The 23,409-nt window shown below is 39.6% G+C and overlaps 2 protein-coding genes across 6 annotated transcripts in view; one reads left to right on the top strand and one right to left on the bottom strand.

Annotated features, from left to right (window-relative positions):
* The window catches only part of NXPE3 (neurexophilin and PC-esterase domain family member 3), a 61,285-nt gene that overhangs the window by 24,589 nt on the left and 13,287 nt on the right, over positions 1-23,409 (bottom strand). The window lies entirely within an intron of this gene.
* On the top strand, positions 7,796-8,227 carry LOC122687375 (ubiquitin-like). The gene has a single exon (XM_043892854.1). The coding sequence runs from the start codon at positions 7,796-7,798 to the stop codon at positions 8,225-8,227; it is 432 nt and encodes a 143-aa protein (XP_043748789.1).

Raw genomic sequence — 23,409 nt, 5'->3', positions numbered from 1 at the left:
ATGTACAGCAAATGCTAACGAGTATGAAAGAGGAAATTAATAGTAACACAATAATAGTGGAAGACTTTAATACCCCACTCACAACTATGGATAGATCAACTAAACAGAAAATCAACAAGGAAACACAAACTTTAAATGACGCAATGGACCAGTTAGACCTAATTGATATCTATAGGACATTTCACCCCAAAACAATCAACTTCACCTTTTTCTCAAGTGCACACGGAACCTTCTCCAGAATAGATCACATCCTGGGCCATAAATCTGGTCTTGGAAAAATCAAAAAAATTGAACTCATTCCAGTCATCTTTTCTGACCACAGTGCAGTAAGATTAGATCTCAATTACAGGAAAAAAATTGTTAAAAATTCAAACATATGGAGGCTAAATAACACGCTTCTGAATAACCAACAAATCATAGAAGAAATCAAAAAAGAAATCAAAATATGTATAGAAATGAATGAAAATGAAAACACAACAACCCAAAACCTATGGGACACTGTAAAAGCAGTGCTAAGGGGAAGGTTCATAGCATTACAGGCTTACATCAAGAAACAAGAAAAAAACCAAATAAATAACCTAACTCTACACCTAAAGCAACTAGAGAAGGAAGAAATGAAGAACCCCAGGGTTAGCAGAAGGAAAGAAATCTTAAAAATCAGGGCAGAAATAAATGCAAAAGAAACTAAAGAGACCATAGCAAAAATCAACAAAGCTAAAAGCTGGTTTTTTGAAAAAATAAACAAAATTGACAAACCGTTAGCAAGACTCATTAAGAAGCAAAGAGAGAAGAACCAAATTAGCAAAATTAGAAATGAAAATGGAGAGATCACAACAGACAACACTGAAATACAAAGGATCATAAGAGACTACTACCAGCAGCTCTACGCCAATAAAATGGACAACTTGGATGAAATGGACAAATTCTTAGAAAAGTATAACTTTCCAAAACTGAACCAGGAAGAAATAGAAGATCTTAACAGAGCCATCACAAGCAAGGAAATCGAAACTGTAATCAGAAATCTTCCAGCAAACAAAAGCCCAGGACCAGATGGCTTCACAGCTGAATTCTACCAAAAATTTAGAGAAGAGCTAACACCTATCTTACTCAAACTCTTCCAGAAAATTGCAGAAGAAGGTAAACTTCCAAACTCATTCTATGAGGCCACCATCACCCTAATTCCAAAACCAGACAAAGATGCCACAAAAAAAGAAAACTACAGGCCAATATCACTGATGAACATAGATGCAAAAATCCTTAACAAAATTCTAGCAAACAGAATCCAACAACATATTTAAAAAATCATATACCATGACCAAGTGGGCTTTATCCCAGGAATGCAAGGATTCTTTAATATCCGCAAATCAATCAATGTAATACACCACATTAACAAATTGAAAGATAAAAACCATATGATTATCTCAATAGATGCAGAGAAAGCCTTTGACAAAATTCAACACTCATTTATGATTAAAACTCTCTCTCCAGAAAGCAGGAATAGAAGGAACATACCTCAACATAATAAAAGCTATATATGACAAACCCACAGCAAGCATCACCCTCAATGGTGAAAAATTGAAAGCATTTCCCCTGAAATCAGGAACAAGACAAGGGTGCCCACTCTCACCACTACTATTCAACATAGTGTTGGAAGTGTTGGCCACAGCAATCAGAGCAGAAAAAGAAGTAAAAGAAATCCAGATAGGAAAAGAAGAAGTGAAACTCTCGCTGTTTGCAGATGACATGATCCTCTACATAGAAAACCCTAAAGACTCTACCAGAAAATTATTAGAGCTAATCAATGAATATAGTAAAGTTGCAGGATATAAAATTAACACAAGAAATCCCTTGCATTCCTATACACTAACAATGAAAAAACAGAAAGAGAAATTAAGGAAACAATACCATTCACCATTGCAACAAAAAGAATAAAATACTTAGGAGTATATCTACCTAAAGAAACAAAAGACCTATACATAGAAAACTATAAAACACTGATGAAAGAAATCAAAGAGGACACAAACAGATGGAGAAACATACCGTGTTCATGGATTGGAAGAATCAATATTGTCAAAATGGCTATTCTACCCAAAGCAATCTATAGATTCAATGCAATCCCTATCAAGCTACCAACGGTATTTTTCACAGAACTAGACCAAAGAATTTCACAATTTGTATGGAAATACAAAAAACCTCGAATAGCCAAAGTAATCTTGAGAAAGAAGAATGGAACTGGAGGAATCAACCTGCCTGACTTCAGACTCTACTACAAAGCCACAGTCATCAAGACAGTATGGTACTGGCACAAAGACAGAAATATAGATCAATGGAACAGAATAGAAAGCCCAGAGATAAATCCACAAATCTATGGACACCTTATCTTTGACAAAGGAGGCAAGGATATACAATGGAAAAAAGACAACCTCTTTAACAAGTGGTGCTGGGAAAACTTGTCAACCACTTGTAAAAGAATGAAACTAGAACACTTTCTAACACCATACACAAAAATAAACTCAAAATGGATTAAAGATCTAAATGTAAGACCAGAAACTATAAAACTCCTAGAGGAGAACATAGGCAAAACACTCTCCGACATAAATCACAGCAGGATCCTCTATGACCCACCTCCCAGAATATTGGAAATAAAAGCACAAATAAACAAATGGGACCTAATGAAACTTAAAAGCTTTTGCACTACAAAGGAAACTATAAGCAAGGTGAAAAGACAGCCCTCAGATTGGGAGAAAATAATAGCAAATGAAGAAACAGACAAAGGATTAATCTCAAAAATATACAAGCAACTCCTGCAGCTCAATCCCAGAAAAATAAATGACCCAATCAAAACATGGGCCAAAGAACTAAACAGACATTTCTCCAAAGAAGACATACAGATGGCTAACAAACACATGAAAAGATGCTCAACATCACTTATTATCAGAGAAATGCAAATCAAAACCACAATGAGGTACCATTACACGCCAGTCAGGATGGCTGCTATCCAAAAGTCTACAAGCAATAAATGCTGGAGAGGGTGTGGAGAAAAGGGAACCCTCTTACACTGTTGGTGGGAATGCAAACTAGTACAGCCGCTATGGAAAACTGTGGAGACTTCTTAAAAAACTGGAAATAGAACTGCCATATGACCCAGCAATCCCACTTCTGGGCATACACACTGAGGAAACCAGATCTGAAAGAGACACGTGCACCCCAGTGTTCATCGCAGCACTGTTTATAATAGCCAGGACATGGAAGCAACCTAGATGCCCATCAGCAGATGAATGGATAAGGAAGCTGTGGTACATATACACCATGGAATATTACTCAGCCATTAAAAAGAATTCATTTGAATCAGTTCTAATGAGATGGATGAAACTGAAGCCCATTATACAGAGTGAAGTAAGCCAGAAAGACAAAGATCATTACAGCATACTAACACATATATATGGAATTTAGAAAGATGGTAATGATAACCCTATATGCAAAACAGAAAAAGAGACACAGATGTACTGAACAGACTTTTGGACTCTGTGGGAGAAGGCGAGGGTGGGATGTTTCGAGAGAATAGCATGTATATTATCTATAGGGAAACAGATCACCAGCCCAGGTGGGATGCATGAGACAAGTGCTCGGGCCTGGTGCACTGGGAAGACCCAGAGGGATCAGGTGGAGAGGGAGGTGGGAAGGGGGATCGGGATGGGGAACACATGTAACTCCATGGCTGATTCATGTCAATGTATGACAAAACCCACTGCAATGTTGTGAAGTAATTAGCCTCCAACTAATAAAAATAAATGAAAAAAAATTTAAAAAAAAAATCATCACCCAGGGGAAAAAAAAAATGTTACATGAATGTGGTTTCTCTCTCTCTCTCAAAATATCCAATCGTGGTGTACTTTTCCATCTTCTCATGATGAGGTAAAAGGTTAAAATCCCTATGTGATGAGAGGAGGCAAGGTGAAGGACAAAAGCAGCGAGACGCAGCGTCAGGCTACTACTGACCTTCTGACGGTAATAATGTCAGAAGCAGGGTCATCTGCTTCAGGTGATCCTGTACTCAGCCAGGATGATGTCAGTGGTTGAGGATGCTGGGTGGGAGAGAGCAGGACGGCACAAGAGCTTATCATGCAGCTCAGCACAATTTCAAATGGGTAAGTTGTTTATTTCTGGAATTCTTCCATTTAATATTTTCGGATCACAGTTAACCAGGGGTAACTGAAACCACAGAAGGTGACACTGTGGATGGGGAACTACTAGATGTCAGAGGATTCTATTCTTTTTTTTTTTAACAAGGCCTGCCCCCAAGAAAAACTATTTTACCAGAGCCTAACCTACTGGGGTTTTATCAGAGCCTAACCAAACTGAGGTAAAGGACATACCCAACACCAGTCCATTCTAAACATTCCATCCAATTTAAGAGTTGGTGGGGGGGTGGGGGGCTGAGACTAAGAAGCAGCTCTGAAGTTCACAGACTCATTAAAGGACTGAAGATCACAGGATTATAAGATGCTTCACCTCCCCCACATTTCATCTCCACATCATGAAGAGTCTGTTTACTGGAGTTCCTTTTAGGCAGTACCTCCTATCCAGCTTTCAGCAAAAAAATTACAAGACATACTAAAAGGAAAAAAAAAAAAACACAGTGTGAAAACACAGATCAAGCATCAGAACCAGACTGAAAAATGGCAAGAATGTTGGAATTATCAGACCATGAATTTGAAACAACTATGATTAATATGCTAAGGGGCTCTAATGGAAAAAGCAAACAACGTGCAAGAAATAATGGGCAAGGTAAAGAAAGAGGTGAAAACCCCAAGAAGGAATCAAAAACCAAAAAAAAAAGCCAGACAGAGCAGACAGGATTTTTTAAGTAAGGAAAAATACTCTAGCTGAAATTATAATGATTGGCAGACATCCTTATACATTTGTCCAAACTGATAGAATGTATAACATAAGGAGTGAATCCAGAAGATATTAAGAAGAGGTGGCAAGAATACACAGAAGAACTATACAAAAAAGATCTTCATGACCCAGATAATCATGATGGATGTCACCTAGAGCCAGACATCCTGGAATGTGAAGTCAGGTGGGCCTTAGAAAGCATCACCATGAACAAAGCTAGTGGAGGTGATGGAATTCCAGTTGAGCTATTTCAAATCCTGAAAGATGATGCTGTGAAGGTGCTGCACTCAATATACCAGCAAATTTGGAAAACTCAGCAGTGGCCACAGGACTGGAAAAGGTCAGTTTTCATTCCAATTCCAAAGAAAGGCAAGGCCAAAGAATGCTCAAACTACCGCACAACTGCACTCATCTCACACGCTAGTAAAGTAATGCTCAAAATTCTCCAAGCCAGGCTTCAACAGTACGTGAACTGTGAACTTCCAGATGCTCAAGCTGGATTTAGAAAAGGCAGAGGAACCAGAGATCAAATTGCCAATATCCGCTGGATCATTGAAAAAACAAGAGAGTTCCAGAAAACATCTATTTCTGCTTTATTGACTACACCAAAGCCTTTGACTGTGTGGATCACAACAAACTGTGGAAAATTCTTAAAGAGATGGGAATACCAGACCACGTGACCTGCCTCCTGAGAAATCTGTATGCAGGTCAGGAAGCAACAGTTAGAACTGGACATGGAACAGACCAGTTCCAAATTGGGAAAGGAATACAACAAAGCTGTATTTTGTCACCCTGCTTATTTAACTTTTATGTAGAGTCCATCATGAGAATCGCTGGGCTGGAGGAAGCACAAGCTAGAATCAAGATGGTCGCGAGAAATATCAATAACCTCATATATGCAGATGGCACCACCCTTATGGCAGAAAGTGAAGAACTAAAGAGCCTCTTGATGAAAGTGAAATAAGAGAGTGAAAATGTTGGCTTAAAACTCAACATTCAGAAAATTGGGACCAGATCATGGCATCTGGTCCCATCACTTCATGGCAAATAGATGGGGAAACAATGGAAACAGTGACAGACTTTATTTTGGGGGGCTCCAAAATCACTGCAGATGGTGACTACAGCCATGAAATTCAAAGACACTTGCTCCTTGGAAGAAAAGCTGTGACCAACCTAGACAGCATATTATAAAGCAGAGACATTACTTTGCCAACAAAGGTCCACCTAGTCAAAACTATTTTTCCAGTAGTCACGTATGGATGTGAGAGTTGGACTATAAAGAAAATTGAGCACCAAAGAATTGATGCTTTTGAAGTGTGGTGTTGGAGAAGACTCTTGAGAGTCCCTTGGACTGCAAGGAGATCCAACCAGTCCATCCTAAAGGCAATCAGTCCTAAATATTCATTGGAAGGACTGATGCTGAAGGTGAAACTCCAATACTTTGGCCACCTGATGTGAAGAACTGACTCATTTGAAAAGATCCTGATGCTGGGAAAGATTGAAGGTAGGAGGAGAAGGGGACGATAGAGGATGAGATGGTTGGATGGCATCACTGACTCAGTGGACATCAGTTTGAGTAAGCTCCAGGAGCTGGTGATGGACAGAGAGGCCTGGTGTGCTGCAGTCCATGGGGTTGCAGAGTCAGACACGAGTGACTGAACTGAACTGAAGAGTGAATCCTAAAGTAAACTATGGACCTTGGGTGATTATGATGTGTCAGTGTAGGTTCAGCCTTGGTTAAAATTTAAAAAGAAGTGCCATTCCAGTGAGTGATGATAATGAGAGGGGAGGCCATGCATACATCAAGACAGAGTGTATGGTAACTACCTGTAATCTTCTGCAGTGTAAGCCCCAAGAGTTGTATTTTCTCTTTTGTAATGCAAGTGTCTGACTTCAACTTTGATTGTCAAGACATTCACATGATGAGATGTAAAGAGCCATGCTCTTCCCCTGCCCCCAAGGCTTCTTTGTTTTAGGGATCTTGGTTGACTGAGACAAATGACCCTTTGGGCCACTTGTTTTTCTCTTCCCATGCTTTATATTCCTAATTGTGTTTTAAGTTCATCAATAAAGAAAAAACCCATGAGACTCTAGGCGCCCATCCTTGAGCCCAAGAAAAACAACCTCAGGCCCATGTTCTCTCTCTTTTTCTCTACCATGACCTAGGTGTGTGGCCCCAGGCATGCCATGTATCCTCCAGGACCTAAGAGTAATACACCTTGCTCTTTTTTCTCCCCAGTTTCCTGATGGTTAATGCTCAGGGCACCCTGCAATCATAAGAGCCACAAGGGCCAGTTCAGTAACAACACTGGTTATTCATAGGCTGATCCAGATATAAAACACTTCCTCTCAATTTTGTTGTAAATATAAAACTTTTCTTTGAAAAATAGAAATTGAAAGAAATTCAAGGGAATTACCTGGATGTCTAATGGTTATGACCCCACACTTTCACTGCTGAAGGCCCGGGTTCAATCCCTAGTTGGGGAACTAAGATTTAAGAAGACACACAGCAAGGCCCTCCCCTCAATAAAAGAAAAGAAAGAAAGAAAAGGACATACTGGGGAAAAAAAAAAAGCAAAGAAAGAAATCAAGATAGTAAAACCATGGTAACAGAAATGAAGAATGTCTTTGAAAGGCTCACTAGCAGAATGGACACAGCTAAGGAGAGAATCTCTGAATTTGAGGAAATTTTCCAAAACTAAAAAGCAAAGAGAAAAAAAAAAATTTTAATGAGAACAGAATATTCAAGAGCGGTGGGATATGACAAATAGGAATATCAAAAGGATCAGAAAAACATAACAGAAGAAATATTTGCAGTAATAATGACTGAAAATTTCCCCAAATTAAAGTCAGACACCCTTTCGGATCCGCTATCTGCAGTGGAACCACCGCCAAGATGCAGATTTTCATGAAGACCCTGACAGTGAAGACCATCACTCTTGAGGTAGAGCCCTCGGATACAATAGAAAATGTAAAGGCCAAGATCCAGGATAAGGAAGGAGTTCCTCCTGACCAGCAAAGACTGATCTTTGCTGGCAAGCAACTGGAAGATAGATGTACTTTGACCTACAACATTCAAAAGGAGCCCACTCTGCATCTTGTGTTGAGACTTTGCGGTGGTGCTAAGAAGAGGAAGAAGTCTTACACCACTCACAAGAAGAACAAGCGTAAGAGGAAGAAGGTTAAATTGGCTGTTCTGAAATACTATAAGGTGGATGAGCGTGGCAAAATCAGTCACCTTCACCGGGAGTGTCCCTCAGATGAATGCGGTACTGGAGTTTTTATGGCCATCATTTTGACAGCCATTATTGTGGCAAGTGTTGTCTGACCTACTGTTTCAACAAGCCAGAAGACGAGTAATTGTATACTGGTGAATAAAGACATGAGCTAACATTAAAAAAAAAAATTCAGATACGAAACCAACAATCCAGGAAGCAAAGAGAACATAAACCAGGATAAATACAAAATATAACTATATCCAGGCATATTGCATTCAAACTGTAGAAAATCAAAGATAAAATATCTTGAAAGAAAAAAAAAAAAATATCTTGAAAGAAACCAAAAGGGAAAAAAAAAAAAAAACACCTTACTTTTAGCAAAGCAAATATAAGAATCACATCCGACTTCTCAGAAACCATGCAAGCAAGAACAGGGTAGAGTGAAATACTTCACACATTGAAAGAAAAAAGTCATCAACCTAGAATCTTGTACCCAGAAAAATTATCCTTCAAAAGTGAAAGAGAAAGTCTTTCTCAGGCAAACAAAAATTAAGAGACTCTGTTGCCAGTAGACTTGTCTAGCAAGAAATGTTAAAAGAAGCTCTTCAGAAGTAAGGAAATTATATAGGTCAGAAACTCAGATCTACACAAAGATGGGAAGAGCATCAGGGAAGGAATAACTGAAGGTAAAATAAAAAACTTCTATTTTCTCATTTTTAACTGTAACAGATAACAACTTTGTTCAAAGTAATAACAGCAACAGTGTATTTGACCATGTACATTTATATGTGTGTGTGTGTGTGTACATGTGTGCTTATTTATAAGTGAAATAAATGACAGCAATTATACAAGGGACAGGAGGGAGGAATTAATAACATTTTATTATTAATAAGGTACCTGCACTACCCATGAAGCAGTACAGTATTATTCGATAGTGGACTTGGGCTAGTTATAAGTGCATATTGCAAACTCTAATGCAACCACTTAAAACGAGAAGCGTTATTGACAGACTAAGAAAGGAGACAGAATGGAATCTATACAATGCTAAATTAAAACCACAAAAGTCAGAAAAAGAGCTGAAGGTAAAAACAGGAACAAATAACAAGGGCAATGAATAGAAAACAGTAACAAGTATGACAGCTATGAATCCAACTATATCAATAATCACCTTAAACATCAATGATCTAAATGCATCAATTGGGAGACAGAGATTGTCAGACTCAACTATATGTTGCCTACAAGAAATCTACTTCAAATAGAAAGACATATATAGATTAAAAGAAAATGGATGGATAAAGATAGACCATGCCAGCACTAATCAAAAGAGATCAGAAGAATTACATTCACCTCAGAGTAGGGTTCAGAACAAGGAAAGTCGGAGATTAACAAGGGTATCACAGGGTCTTCCTTGGTGATATGGTGGGGTAAGAATCTGCCTGCCCAATGCAGCGGGTCAATCCCTGATCCCGGAAGATTCCGCATGCCACAGAGCAGCTGAGGCCGAGAGCCTGTGCTCCACAAAAGAAGCCACCAGTGAGAAGCCTGCACACAGAAATGAAGAGTGCCTCACCACAACTAGAGAAAGCTCACACACAGCAACAAAGACCCAGTGCAACCAAAAAATAAATTTAAAAAAAAAAAAGGGTATTTTACATAATAATAGAAGGGTTAATTCTCCAAGAAGACATAACAATCTTTAACATGTATATACCTAACAAGAGAAAGTCAAAATATGTAGGGTAAACACTAATAGAACTGAAAGAAAAAAACTGATGAATTCAGAGTTGCAATTGAAGATTTCAATACCCCACTATCAGAAATGTACAGATCTGGGACTTCCCTGGTGGTTCAGTGGTTGAGACGCTGCACCTCCACTGTAGGGAACATGGGTTCGATCCCCTGGTTGGGGAGCTAAGAACCCACATGCCACACAGCATGACCAAAAAAACAAACAAAAAATAGAAATGGATAGAGCCAAAAAGCAGAAAGTCAGTAAAGACTTAGATGAACTCAACAGCACAACCACCAACTAGATATGATGGACATCTATAAACCACTTATCCAACAACAGAAGACACATTCTTTTCAAGCTCACATGAAACATTCACCAAAATAGATCATATTCTGGGTCTATAAAATATACTATAAAAAACTGAAAAGAAATCATACAGAAATCATATAATGTCTGCCTTCAGGCTGCAATGGGATTAAACAAGAAAGATGGAATTGATAACAGAAAGACAGCTGGAAAATTCCAAAATACCCGGAGATTAAACAACACGTTTCTAAATAACACAAGGGTCAAAAGAAGAAACATCAATAAAAAAATTAAAATCTTTTTAACTAAAATAAAATGGAAAAACAGCTTTTCAGTATTTGTGGATGCAGTGAAAGTAGGCCTTAGAGGGAAATTTACAGCCCTGAATACACATTATTAGAAATGAAGATCTAAAATCAATCACTTAAACATCCACCTTAGGAAGCCAGAAAAGCAAATCAAGTCCAAAGTAAGCAGAAGAAAAGAAATTACAAATTAGAGCAGAAATCAATGAAACTGAAAACAGGTAATCAATAGAGAAAAGACAATGAGACCAAAAGCCAGTTTCTTGAAAAGATCAATAAAATTGATAAGCCTGAAGTAAGGCTAAGGAAAAAAGACAGGACACAAATCATTATTATCAGACATGAAAGAAGAGACATCACCACAGATCCCATACACATTAGAAGGATAATCAAAGGAATACTATAAACAACTCTACACTCACGAATTTGATAACTGAGATGAAATGGACTAGTTCCTTGAAAGACACAATCTGCTAAAATTCATGCAAGGAGAAACAGATCATCCGAACAGGCCTATTATCTCTAATAAAGAAATTGGATCAATAATTAATGACCTTTCAAAATAGACACCACCAGGCCCAGAATGGGTTCATTGATAAATTCCATCAAATATTTAAGAAAGAAATTGTAGCCATTCTCTACAGTCTCGGTCAGAATACAGAAGCAGAGGGAGTACTTCCTAACTCTTTCCAGCGTTACCCTAACACAAAAACTAGACAAAGACGCTATAAGAAAACTACAAATTTCCCTCATAAACATAGATGCAAAATCATTGACAAAATATTAACAAATCAAATCCAACAATGTGTACAATGAATTATACACCATGACCAAATAGGATTTATCCCAAGTATATATGAAAGTACTTTAATAGAATTCCAGGGCTTCCTGAAGACCATGATTTACACTTTCTTAGAAATGGTTCTTAATCCTCACTTTGGCCTTCCTGCTTAGAAGACAAGACCTTAAAAGCACGTCAGTCTTTTCTAGTTTGGACATTAATTGTCATTTATATTGTGACATTTTGCTCTACACACCGTACAATACAATGGCTTTCTAGTATTTTGTATCTCAAAATTTTATGCTCTGTCTCTAAAATTCAGATGTTTAAACTGTTTTCTTATTAGTAAACAGATCTGCCTGTTTAACAATAAAGTTCTATACCCAAAAAAAGACCTCACATTAGAGCCTTGTAAAATTTCAGAGGTAAAGAAAAAAAGTTCTTCTGTCTTTCAGAAAGAAGAACATTACCAATAAAAAATACTTTTAAATAAAAAAACAAAAATTAGATTGGCATTAGCCTTGTCTTTTACCCCACAGGATGCTAGAAGACTGTGGAGCAAAGTTGTAAGGTTCTAAGGGAAAAGGGTTTTGAATACAGCATTCTAAACCCAGATATAAATCAAAGAAGAGGGCAAAATAAAGACCATTTCAGACATCTAAGCTTAGTTCCCATGTGCCCTTTCAGAAAAACATTATTTGAAGATTTAGTCCAGTAAATTGGAAAGAAAAATCCAAGGAAGTGAAAGACATGAGCCAGGAACTTAATGAAAACCAAACTCAGAACAACAGCTGGGCAACAGGTCAAGATAATAATCAGTGAACATTGAAACAGGAAGACAGAGGGCTCTGAGAGGGGGAAAAAAAATGCCCTGAAGAAGCAAATGGATTCAACAAATTATATGAAGGAAGATCCTCATGATATGCTATAGAAGGTGGTATTTCCTCTCATCAGGAAAAAAAAAAAAAAGGCAATTATCCCTCCAGAAAAAGCAAGAAGAGGTATAAGAAAGTCATGGTTAAAATATAAAGCAAATTAAAATGCAGCATGAATAAGCAACTGATGAACTGGGTAAAAAGGATCCATCTGACCTTGATGCTTGGGACATTCTCCATCAAGAGATAAAGGTTTGGTCTCAAAGGATCATGTTCTATCCTGGGTAACATTTGCATGATCATAAGAATGCCGTATTTTTTTTAAGAATAAGAATCAATCCATAAAGAATGTATGTTATCCTGAATTATAGTTAGAGCAATAAAACTAAAGATTACAAAGCCTGATGATGCAGAAGTAATATGATAGCTAACAGGAGTCAAATGTAACATAATGTAGAAGTGCCCTTCTTCTTCACTTACAGGAGGAAGTTAAGATGTACTATCTAACACTATTCGGGAAAGAAAAGGCCTAAGTACATTATTTGATACACAGAAGAAAATATATTTTACAAATTTTAGAAAGAGAGTGACAGAAAGTGTGAGTCAGCAGAAGACCTCATCTTTCATTATCTTTAATAGGGACAGCAACATCGACCAACATCTACTAAGCACCTAAGCGCCAGACACTCTTTTTTTTTTTTTTTTTTTAAGGCAAAAATTGTGATTTTTAATTTCAAGCTGTATATTCAACATGCAATCATGCTATTGTCTTAAAAAATGAAACAAACTTTTTCTTGTCACATGCTCCCATCCCTCACACTATTACGCCATTTGTCCTTTATAGCAAAACTCAAAAGTTGTTATCTCCAGTGAGACACATTTTATATCTCATTTCTCTGTTCAAGACTGATAGCTCCTCATCTTACTTAGAGCAAAAGTCAACATCCAGTGATGGTTACAGGCCCTGGGGTCACTCTGTAATCACTGTTCTTTATGCTCCAGCCAGTATGGCCTCCTGGCTAGTCCTTGAACTCTAGAGCCTTAGGGCTTTTGCATCTTTCTCAGAATCTATCCCTCCTTAGCAGAATGCTCTTCTTTTTTTGTTTTTTTTTTTTTTTTGCCAGACACCACCCAGTTTGAGGGATCCTAGTTCCTTGACCAGGGATCAAAACTGCACCCTCAGCAGTGAAAGCTCAGGGTCCTAACCGGTGGACCACCAGAGAATTCCCAGAATGCTCTTCCTTAAGTTGGCTCTACCATCGCCTTCTCACTGAGACTGGTACTGATCGTTCCGTTTAAAATTACAGCACCCCTAAAAAAAAAAAAAGGAACAAAATCCCTAAATTATAGCACCTCCTGTTCCCTTCAGCACTTAATTTCCTCCGTTGATACTAGCATCCTATGTATATTTAACTTGTCTTTTTCCTCTCCCATATACTAGAGTATAAGCTCCACAATGAATTTTGTCTACTTTGTTTTCTGATGCAGCCCACAAGGGCCTAGAATTGTACCTGAAACATAGTTGGAGTTCAAAATATATTGAGTAAAAGATTCTTCATGAAAATATGGTATTTAAAATCCTGTATCTTTAGCATAAAGCTTTAGTACTGATTACAATACTGGTATCTTATGTATGTGTTAATTTTTTTTTTTTTTAAATACTGTAGTGTGAGGAAAGAAACTAGCCTTTGAGGGCCTTAGGCATAAGGAGCATCACTCATATCTTGGCTGGGGAGTAGTAAGAGGTGAAGTATGGAGACTGAGAAGCTAAGTAAAAATGACCTGGATCCAATGTTTACATGTCCACAAATTCCAGAAATTGCAAAGCTGGAATCTCTGTTTGTAAGTAGAATGCTTCCTAAGTAAGTTACAGTGTATGGGGTGCTGTCTTGTGAAACCTTCCAGAAACTGAAACTGCTTGCTTTTCTCAACTTGCTGATGCCTGCCCTGAGCCCCTGTGGAAGTCAATATTCTGTCATCGTGGCACTTTCTGGAGACTGTGAGCAGTGCTGCAAACTTGATCATTTCCCAGCAATGCAGATAACTGGCAAGTCGAACAGTGTCTTTCTGGTTCCCATATGAGAAATAGGCAGGTCTTGATGGTTTCATGTTGGACATGATAATTTCACAGAAGATCATCATCAGAAGGGACCATTCTGTGAAGTTCTGGAGGCTGGGAAGTCTAAGATCAAGGTTCCAGCATGGTTACCTCTGAAGGCTCAATTTCCTAGTTCATCACCAGCACCTTCTTTCTATCCAGACACTCTTTTCTAAAGACTTTATAAAAATCTTTTAATACAACATTTAAATTATCCCATGTGGTAAGTCTTGACATTAGGCCATCTGATAGACAAGGAAACTGAGGCAAAGAATGGCTTGATAATTTGCCCAAGGTCACACTGGTTATAAACAGCAAACCTGAACCAGAACCCAAGGAATCTGACTTCAGTCTGTGTTTTTATTTAACCACCCACACTGCACTGCCTGATGTGGAAAGGTCAGCAGGTACAGTGTAAAGCTGACAAATCAAGATGTAACTATGCAATGTGTAATCAGTGCTAACCACCCACATAATTACAAACAAGCAGTTACATCCAAGAAATTACACTCACTCTGAAGACTGGGGAGGAATTTCAATTGCGTACTTAAGTACTTATGTACTCTCTAGTCTTTCGAGTGTTTTATACTTTTCATTAATTATTTCCCTGATAAATAGAAGGTGGTTGAACAAATGGACAGGGAAAATAATTATGTACCTCCAATATTGTGATCTGTAAGGAATATACATTTGGTCTTCATCCACAGTTCCTGGCCCACAGCTCCCAAAATCCTTAGACTTTTAATGATAAGAGAAATGAGAAATCTTTTGCTATAATATTTGGTTTTGTGTCCAGTTTCTGAAAACTCTTTCGAGTCATAAAAGAGAAATGTGTGTCCTGTTACTCCTAACGAGCCCCTTTCCACCACAATGGAGCTTATGTTACTGAGGTGGCTTTTGGAAAATACCTCGGGATGGGAGCTGGTTGTCAGAACTGACCGTGATAAGAGGGTTGGGACTTTCAGTTCCACCCCAGACCTCCAGGAAAGGGAGTGTGGCTGCAGGCTGAATCAGTCACAGATGAATCAAACATGCCTATGGAATGAAGCTTCATAAAAACCCAAAAGGATGGGGTTTGGAGAGCTTCCAGCTTGGTGAACACTTGGAGATTCAAGGAGAATGGTACATTCAGGCCATGATGGCACCCTTATGCCCTTCCCATACACCTTGCCCTGTATAGCTCTTTCTCTGGCTGTTTCTGAATTACAGCTTTTTGTAACAGACCAGAAATCTTTTTCTCTTCTATTTTTAAGTTTAATTGAGGTATAATTCACATACTATACAATTCACCTATTTAAGTGAACAATTTATGAGATTTTTGTGTATTCATAATTTGGATTAGCCATCACCACAGTTATAGTATTTTCATACCCTGAAAAGAAACTCTATACACATTAGCAGTCAATCCACATTTTCACAAACCTATATTCCCATCCATAACTACTCATCTACTTTAATAGACCAGTAATCCTGTAAGTAAAATGAGTAAAGTGTTTCTCAGAAACTGGTCAACCACATGTAAAAGAATGAAACTAGAACACTTTCTAGCACCATACACAAAAATAAACTCAAAATGGATTAAAGACGTAAATGTAAGACCAGAAACTATAAAACTCTTAGAGGAAAATATAGGCAGAACACTCTGACATAAATCACAGCAAGATCCTCTATGACACACCTCCCAGAGTAATGGAAATAAAAACAAAAATAAATAAATGGGACCTTATTAAACTTAAAAGTTTTTGCACAATGAAGGAAACTATAAGCAAGGTGAAAAAGCAGCCTTCAGAATGGGAAAAAATAATAGCAAACAAAACAACTGGCAAAGAATTAATTTTCAAAATATACAAGCAGCTTATGCAGCTCAGTACCCCAAAAGCAAACAACCCAATCAAAAAGTGGGCCAAAGAACTAAACAGACATTTCTCCAAAGAAGATATACAGATGGCTAATAAACACATAAAAACATGCTCAACATCACTCATTACTAGAGAAATGCAAATCAAAACCACAAAGAGGTATCATCTCATGCCAGTCAGAATGGCCACCATCAAAAAGTCTACAAGCAATAAATGCTGGAGAGGGTGTGGAGAAAAGGGAACCCTCTTACACTTCTGGTGGGAATGCAAACTGGTACAGCCATTATGGACCACAGTGTGGAGATTCCTTAAAAAACTGGAAATAGAACTGCCATTTGAGCCAGCAATCCCACTGCTGGGCATACACACCGAGGAAACCAGAATTTAAAGAGACACATGTACCCCAATGTTCATCACAGCACTGTTTACAATAGCCAGGACATGGAAGCAACCTAGATGTCCATCGCAAATGAATGGATAAGCATGTGGTACATATATACAGTGGAACATTACTCAACTATAAAAGAAGAACACATTTAAGTCAGTTCTAATGAGGTAGATGAAACGGGAGCCTATAATACAGAGTGAAGTAAGTCAGAAAGAGAAACACCAATACAGTATATTAATGCATATATATGGAATTTAGAAAGATGTTGACGATGACCCTATATGCAAGGCAGCAAAAGAGACACAGATGTAAAGAACAGACTTTTGGACTCTGTGGGAGAAGGCAAGAGTGGGACGATTTGAGAGACTAGCACTGACACATGTATATTACCATATGTGAAACAGATGACCAGTGCAAGTTCGATGCATGAAGCAGGGCACTCAGAGCCGGTGCTCTGGACAACCCAGTGGGTGGGGTAGGGTGGGGTGGGGTGGGGTGGGGAGGGGGGCTCAGGATGGGGAAACACATGTGCACCCATGGCTGATTCTGTCGATGTGTGGCAAAACCACCACAATACTGTCATGAAATTATCCTCCAATTAAAATAAATAATTTAAAAAAATGTTTCTCGGATTTCTGTGACCTGTCCTAGCAAAATTAACTGAAGCCAAGGCAGGAGTTGTTGGAATTTCCAATCTACAGCTAGTCATTTAGAAGCACAGGTCACAACCTAGTCTGGTGACTGGCATCTTAAGTAGGGGGTGGAGGGGGAGTCTTGTAGGACTAAGACCTTAACTTGTGGGATTGGATGCTATCTTCAGGCTCGCCCACTCACAGTAAAGCCAATCTACTGTCATCAGATTGCAGGGAAGGAAACTGCAGTGTTTATTGTTACGGCGCCAGACTAGGAGTCCAGGGCAGCTGATAATCAAAAACACCCCAACTCCCAGACGGATTTCAGGGAAGAATATTTAAAGGCAAAGTGGGGGAAGGGAGTCACAGGGGATGTTATCAGCTCATACACAATTCTCCGCTTGGTTGATGGTATGATAGCAGGGTGGTGTCACAGCAGTTAACATTATCAACCTTCAGGCTCCAGTAAGCCCACGGTCATCAAATAGTCAACTTCTTCCATTTGGAGGGGGTTTTAAGCAATCTGTAAAACAGCTCAGGAATGCCTATCGGATTGTTATACATGTTATCCACGTATTTCAGGGAGGAACTAAAACTTCTGTGACTGCTACCTGGCCGATTTACTGCTTAGACTGTTATCAGTTCTCCTGGCCCAGCAATTACATCTATCACTATGTGTTCACATCCTTTCAATCATTAATTCTTGGGCCAGACTTCTGTGACTCAGCGAAGGCCGGGAAGACTACAGCTTTTCTGCAGACAGGAAGTAGGCAGAGGCCATGAGGTGGCGGGGTCTGCGAGGAAGGCCCCAAAGGGTCCTGCTCAGTTACAGCGTCAGAACTGAGTAGAACTATAGGTCACGCTGCTGGTGTCCAAGAGTTGCCTGGTGTACCCAACACACACTGGAAACTGGATGCAGAACCTTTTTAGTTACCTAACCCAGGAAACTGCTTCTTACATTATGCAATACGTTAAATTGCACGAGAAAACAAAAGGAAAACAAAATCAACAATTACTCTCAACCTATTACCCATTACAAACCACTTAAACAAGCCCTCAGGCTCCCCATCTGTGACAAACCACTTCAAAAGGCTACGCACGGTCAACGTAATCTCAAACAAGGTAAAAAATAATCCCAAAATATCGATGGGTTTTTAATGATGTTCTTAGATCCTGTACTTCTCTTTCATTCTATGTGTACATGCAGACGCTCTCAACTGGAAGAAATTTCATTAGGCTCCTCCATTTTAAAAGAATACCCAGTATTATCTGTTTATTAAAAAGGATAATAACGACTTTGAAAATGTTTCCCTAGCAGAGTTGATATCAGCATCATGATGTGGCATAAGACATTTCCTCCATTTCTGTCCCCCTTTTTAACAACAAATGTGGCACCCACCCAAAACCAAAACTGCCTCTGTGGGAACTGTGGGATCCCGCACCACACGCAGGGCCCTGGCTGGAGTCTCGCCCACATGCGTATCTAGTAACAGGTAGATAAACCTTGGGGCTGTCAGCACAGCCAGCGAACCTGTCCCAGCCCCTCTTGGCCACAGTCAGGGAGACCCTGGAGAGTGGTGACCCAGGAGAATACCAAGGGATGAGAAAGAATCTGTAGAAATTCAGCCTTCCCAAGGAGGAATTCCAGAAAGAAAGAAAAAATACAAGTCTGGATGAAACTGAAAGGGTAAGAGGAACTTTGCCAGCACTGCCCCTCCCCCAACACAAGAAGCCCGAGGCTATAGCACCCAGTAGCATCTGCGTCCAGGGGGGATGAGGAGAGTGGCCAGTGCATGCCCACTGACCCCTGCTGTGAGAGAAACCCATTTAACTCAGCAGCACCCCGAGGACTAAAGGGGGACCTCCAGGACCCCAGGGAGGGAGGGCTTCAGGGAAGAGGCAGGTAAGAACATCAAAGGGCACCGAAGGGACACAGTTCCTGCTAAGTGTGCTCAGGACTTGGGCAGGAAGTCCGCCCACAAGCCTAATGCCTCAGCCAATAATCTTGCAACAGAGCCCACCGGCAACCCCAACGCTCTGTGTGCTAAACCCACACCTCCGCACACCCTGCAGCCAGCGGCTCCTTGTGTATGCTGCCAAATGAGGCCGCAAGTGAGACTCTGTAAACAGAACTCTATCACAAAAACAGACCAGTTTCTTTGGGCAAGAGAGAAACACAAATTTAAGCTATACTGCCTCTTTCTGGGAAACAAAAGGTTAACAGCGGCTAGCCTGGTGGGTCTTAAGAAAAGCTTAAGAATTGTGTCACAAGAAGCAAGATGTGGAAAGTAAGTGTGCACCCATGTGAGAGCAAGCAAAACACACAGCTAAAACAGGACTGATGAACATTTTACCCCATCTGAAGGGAACCAGTAAGACAGGAGAAGGTGTCTGCTACTTCAAGTGTGAAAGCAGCAATGCAAATGTACAAGGAACATAAGGAATCAAGGAAACACATCATCACAAAAAGGTAACAATCATCCTCCAATAACCAAGCTCAAAGGCACAGAATTTAGCCTTTGATGAAGAATTCAAAATAGCTGGGCTTCCCTGGTAGCTCAGTGGAGTCTGCCTGCCAATGCAGGAGATGCAGGTTTGATCCCTGATCCGGGAAGATCCCACATGCCGCAGAACAACTAAGCCCGTGCACTAGAACCTCTGAGCCCGCCCTCTAGAGCCCAGGAGCTACAACTACTGAAATCTGCAAGCCAAGAGCCGGGTGCTCCGCAACGAGAGAAGTCCCTGCAATGAGAAGCTCACGCACCACAACTAGAGTGGCCCCACTCTCCCCGATGAGAGAAAAGCCCCTCACAGCAGCAAAGGCCAGCACAGCCAAGAATAAATCAATAAAATTTAAAAAAAAAAGAATTCAAAATAGCTGTTCAGGGAAACTCAATGGGCTATATTACAACAAAGACAACTTTTTAAAAAAATACATGAATAAAATCTGAAATTTACAGAGGAAGAAATCATAAAGAAGCAGCAAATGGAAATTCTGGAGCTGAAAAATTCAATGAATAAAATGAAAAATGCAATAAAGATCATCTATAACAGAAGAGATCAAATGGAACACTGAGTGAGGGAGCAGGAACTCTGTAATGGCCCAATCATAAGAGAACACAAGAGAAAAAAGAATGAAAAAAAGCACAGAAAGCCTACATGTTCTATGGGATGCCATCATGTGTACAAATATTAGAATAATCATGGTTTGAGAGAGGGAAAAGGGGGGGGGCAGAGAGATTATATAAAGAAACAATAGTTGAGAACTTCCCAAACCTAGGGATATACTTGGACAACCAAATTCAAAAATCTAATAGATGAACCTATTATCTCTATGCAAAAAGATCTTCTCCAAGACACATTATAATGAAACTGTCAAAAAACAAGTATAAAAAGAAAATCCTAAAAAAGCAGCCAAAGGAAAAAATATTGTAATCTATAAAAGAATGCCCATTTGTCTCTCAGTGAATTTCTAAACAGAAACCTGGGTTTGATTCCTGCTTGGGGAACTAAGATCCTGTAAGGCAGTGTGGCCGGGGTGGGGCGGGGGGTGGGGGTAGGGGTGGGAGATGGAATCAAGTGTTTTTAATAAAAGCTGAACTCATAAAAACATAGAATAGAATGGTGACTACCAGAAGCTAGGGAATGGGGAAATTGGGGAGATAGTGTTTAAGGGTACAAATTTGCAATGGGTCTATAAATAAATCCTGGAGATGGAAGGCACAGTATAGTGAGGATAGTCAACAAAACTGTATTATTGTATCACTATAAATAAGTTTATGTAATAAACTGCAAAGCTACTAAGAGACAAGATCTTAACTGTTCTCACCATAAAAGAAACGGTAATTAAGTGATAAGAAAGAAGAGCTAGCTGACACTGTAGTGGTAATCATATTGCAATATACAAATGTATCAAATCAACACATTGCACACCTAAAACTTACACATTATATGTAAATTATATCTCAATTTTTTTAATTGCAGATCTTTTATTCTTTTTCTTAATTAATTTATTTATTTTAATTGGAGGCTAATTACTTTACAATATTGTAGTGGTTTTTGCCATACACTGACATGAATCAGCCATGGGTGTACATGTGTTCCCCATACTGAACCCCCCTCCCACCTCCCTCCCCATCCCATCCCTCAGGGTCATCCCAGTGCACCAGCCCCGAGCACCCTGTCTCATGCATTGAACCCGGACTGGTGATCTATTTCACACATGATAATATTCATGCTTCAGTGCTATTCTCTCAAACCATCCCACCCTTGCCTTCTCCCACAGAGTCCAAATGACTGTTCTTTACATCTGTGTCTCTCTTGCTGTCTCGCATAGAGGGTCATTGTTACCATCTTTCTAAATTTCAGATATATGATTTAATATACTGTATTGGAATTTTTCTTTTTTACTTACTTCACTCTGTATAATAGGCTCCAGTTTCATCCACCTCATTAGAATTAATTCAAATGCATTCTTTTTAATAGCTGAGTAATATTCCATTGTGTCTATGTACCACAGCTTTCTTATCCATTCGTCTGCCAATTATATCTCAACTTTTTAAAAACAGGAAAGGTTCCCTTGCCTTTTGATTACCTTTTAGGAAATACCGCAGCCTCCCTCTCCTTTGCAGTTCTTGTGAGGCCATGAGAAGACACTGAGGACCAAACCGCGTGCTGCGTGCTCACAACATGCCCCCTTCTCCTTTGTTTCTCCCCCTTTCCTCTCCCACGGTCACTCTCGTTCCTTGGGGAGCCACAAGCTGCCAATTCAAGACCAGAAGACTGACCCATGCAGCCCAGCCCAAGAATCACCATACACTTGGTGCTACTCACCTGAAATGTGAGAGTCTTAGTCACTCAGTCGTGTCCAACTCTTGTGACCTCATGGACTGTAGCCTGCCAGGCTCCTCTGTCCACAGGATTCTCGAGGCAAGAATACTGGAGTGGGTGGCCATTTCCTTCTCCAGGGGATCTTCCTGACCCAGGGATCACACCTGGGTCTCCTGCATTGCAGGCAGACTCCTTACTGTCTGAGCCATCAGGGAAGCCCAAGTCACCTGGATTTTACTTAAAACGAGGGACTTCTCTAGTGGTTCAGGGGCTAAGGCCCCAAGCTCCCAATGCAGAGGGGGACAGACTCAATCCCTCATCGGGGAACTAGATCCCACAAACTACAACTAAAGATACCACAGGCCACAACGAAGATTGAAGATCCCTCAAGCCTCAACTACGACCCAGTGCAGCCAAAATGATGAATACAAAAGGATGCAAAAAGGTCAACTTGCTTAATTTTCCTAAATGATAACTCTACTCTAGGTCAGTGGCAAGGACAACATCAAGGTCTGCCATATTTTAAAATTCAGAGCCCAGAGGAAACACCAGCAGTCATTCCTGGAGCCACTCTAAGGCGTGGACTGGAGTGAACCCGATGCTTGCCTGTCCCACATTCGTTTCACTGCTATTTACTGACCTGTCAGTTCAGTTCAGGGGTGGGCCTGACTGTGCAAAGGATAATCCCAAGTGACTGGTTCAGCAATGGGCCTGTGACCCAGTTGTATTCTATGAAAAGCTGCTGGAGGATTCTGAAGGATGCATGCACCCAAATCCAGACATCACCAGTACTCTGGGAACAGCTCTCTGATTTTACTTGCCAATGAAAAAAATTGTATCTCAAGCTGGACGTGTGTAAGAAAGCAACTACCTGCTGCTGTGCAGAAAGGTAAAATCCAACCATGAAAGTGGATGCCACAGATAATGCACGAAGGAGGGCACAGCTGAGAGACTTACAGAGAAACGGAGCCTAAACTATGCCCAACCTACCTCCTGACTTCTATTCTAAGTGAATATTATTCCTTAATATTAAAGCCAGATTGAACCAGCCTTCTTTACTTGCAGCCAAAAGCCCTAAAACACTGGTACTGTTTTCATAATCAGAAAACGTATATATTTAAAATATCAATAAATAAGGAAAAAACAAATACAGGCAATGCTCAATAAGAGTTTATCGGAAAAATAACAAGGAATTCTCCCTACAACCTTCTGCTAGATATCGAAACATATACTTCCCTCTCATATATGATATGAGAGGATGGTTTCTACCTATATCACTCTAATATCCACTCTAATATCTAATATCCAGGTAGATTATATATCTACCTATCATATCATATCTACCTTTCTGCCACTTTCTTGTAAAGACCCACATGATTATATTGGGCCCACCCAAATAATCCTAAATAATATCCTTACCTCAAGGTCCTTAAATTCAACTTATCTGCAAAGTCCCTTTTATTAGACAACATATTCATAGTTTCTG

This window comes from Cervus elaphus, chromosome 31 (assembly GCF_910594005.1).
Source record: "Cervus elaphus chromosome 31, mCerEla1.1, whole genome shotgun sequence".
Classification (NCBI taxonomy): domain Eukaryota; kingdom Metazoa; phylum Chordata; class Mammalia; order Artiodactyla; family Cervidae; genus Cervus; species Cervus elaphus.
This window is presented reverse-complemented; position numbering and strand designations above follow the sequence as displayed.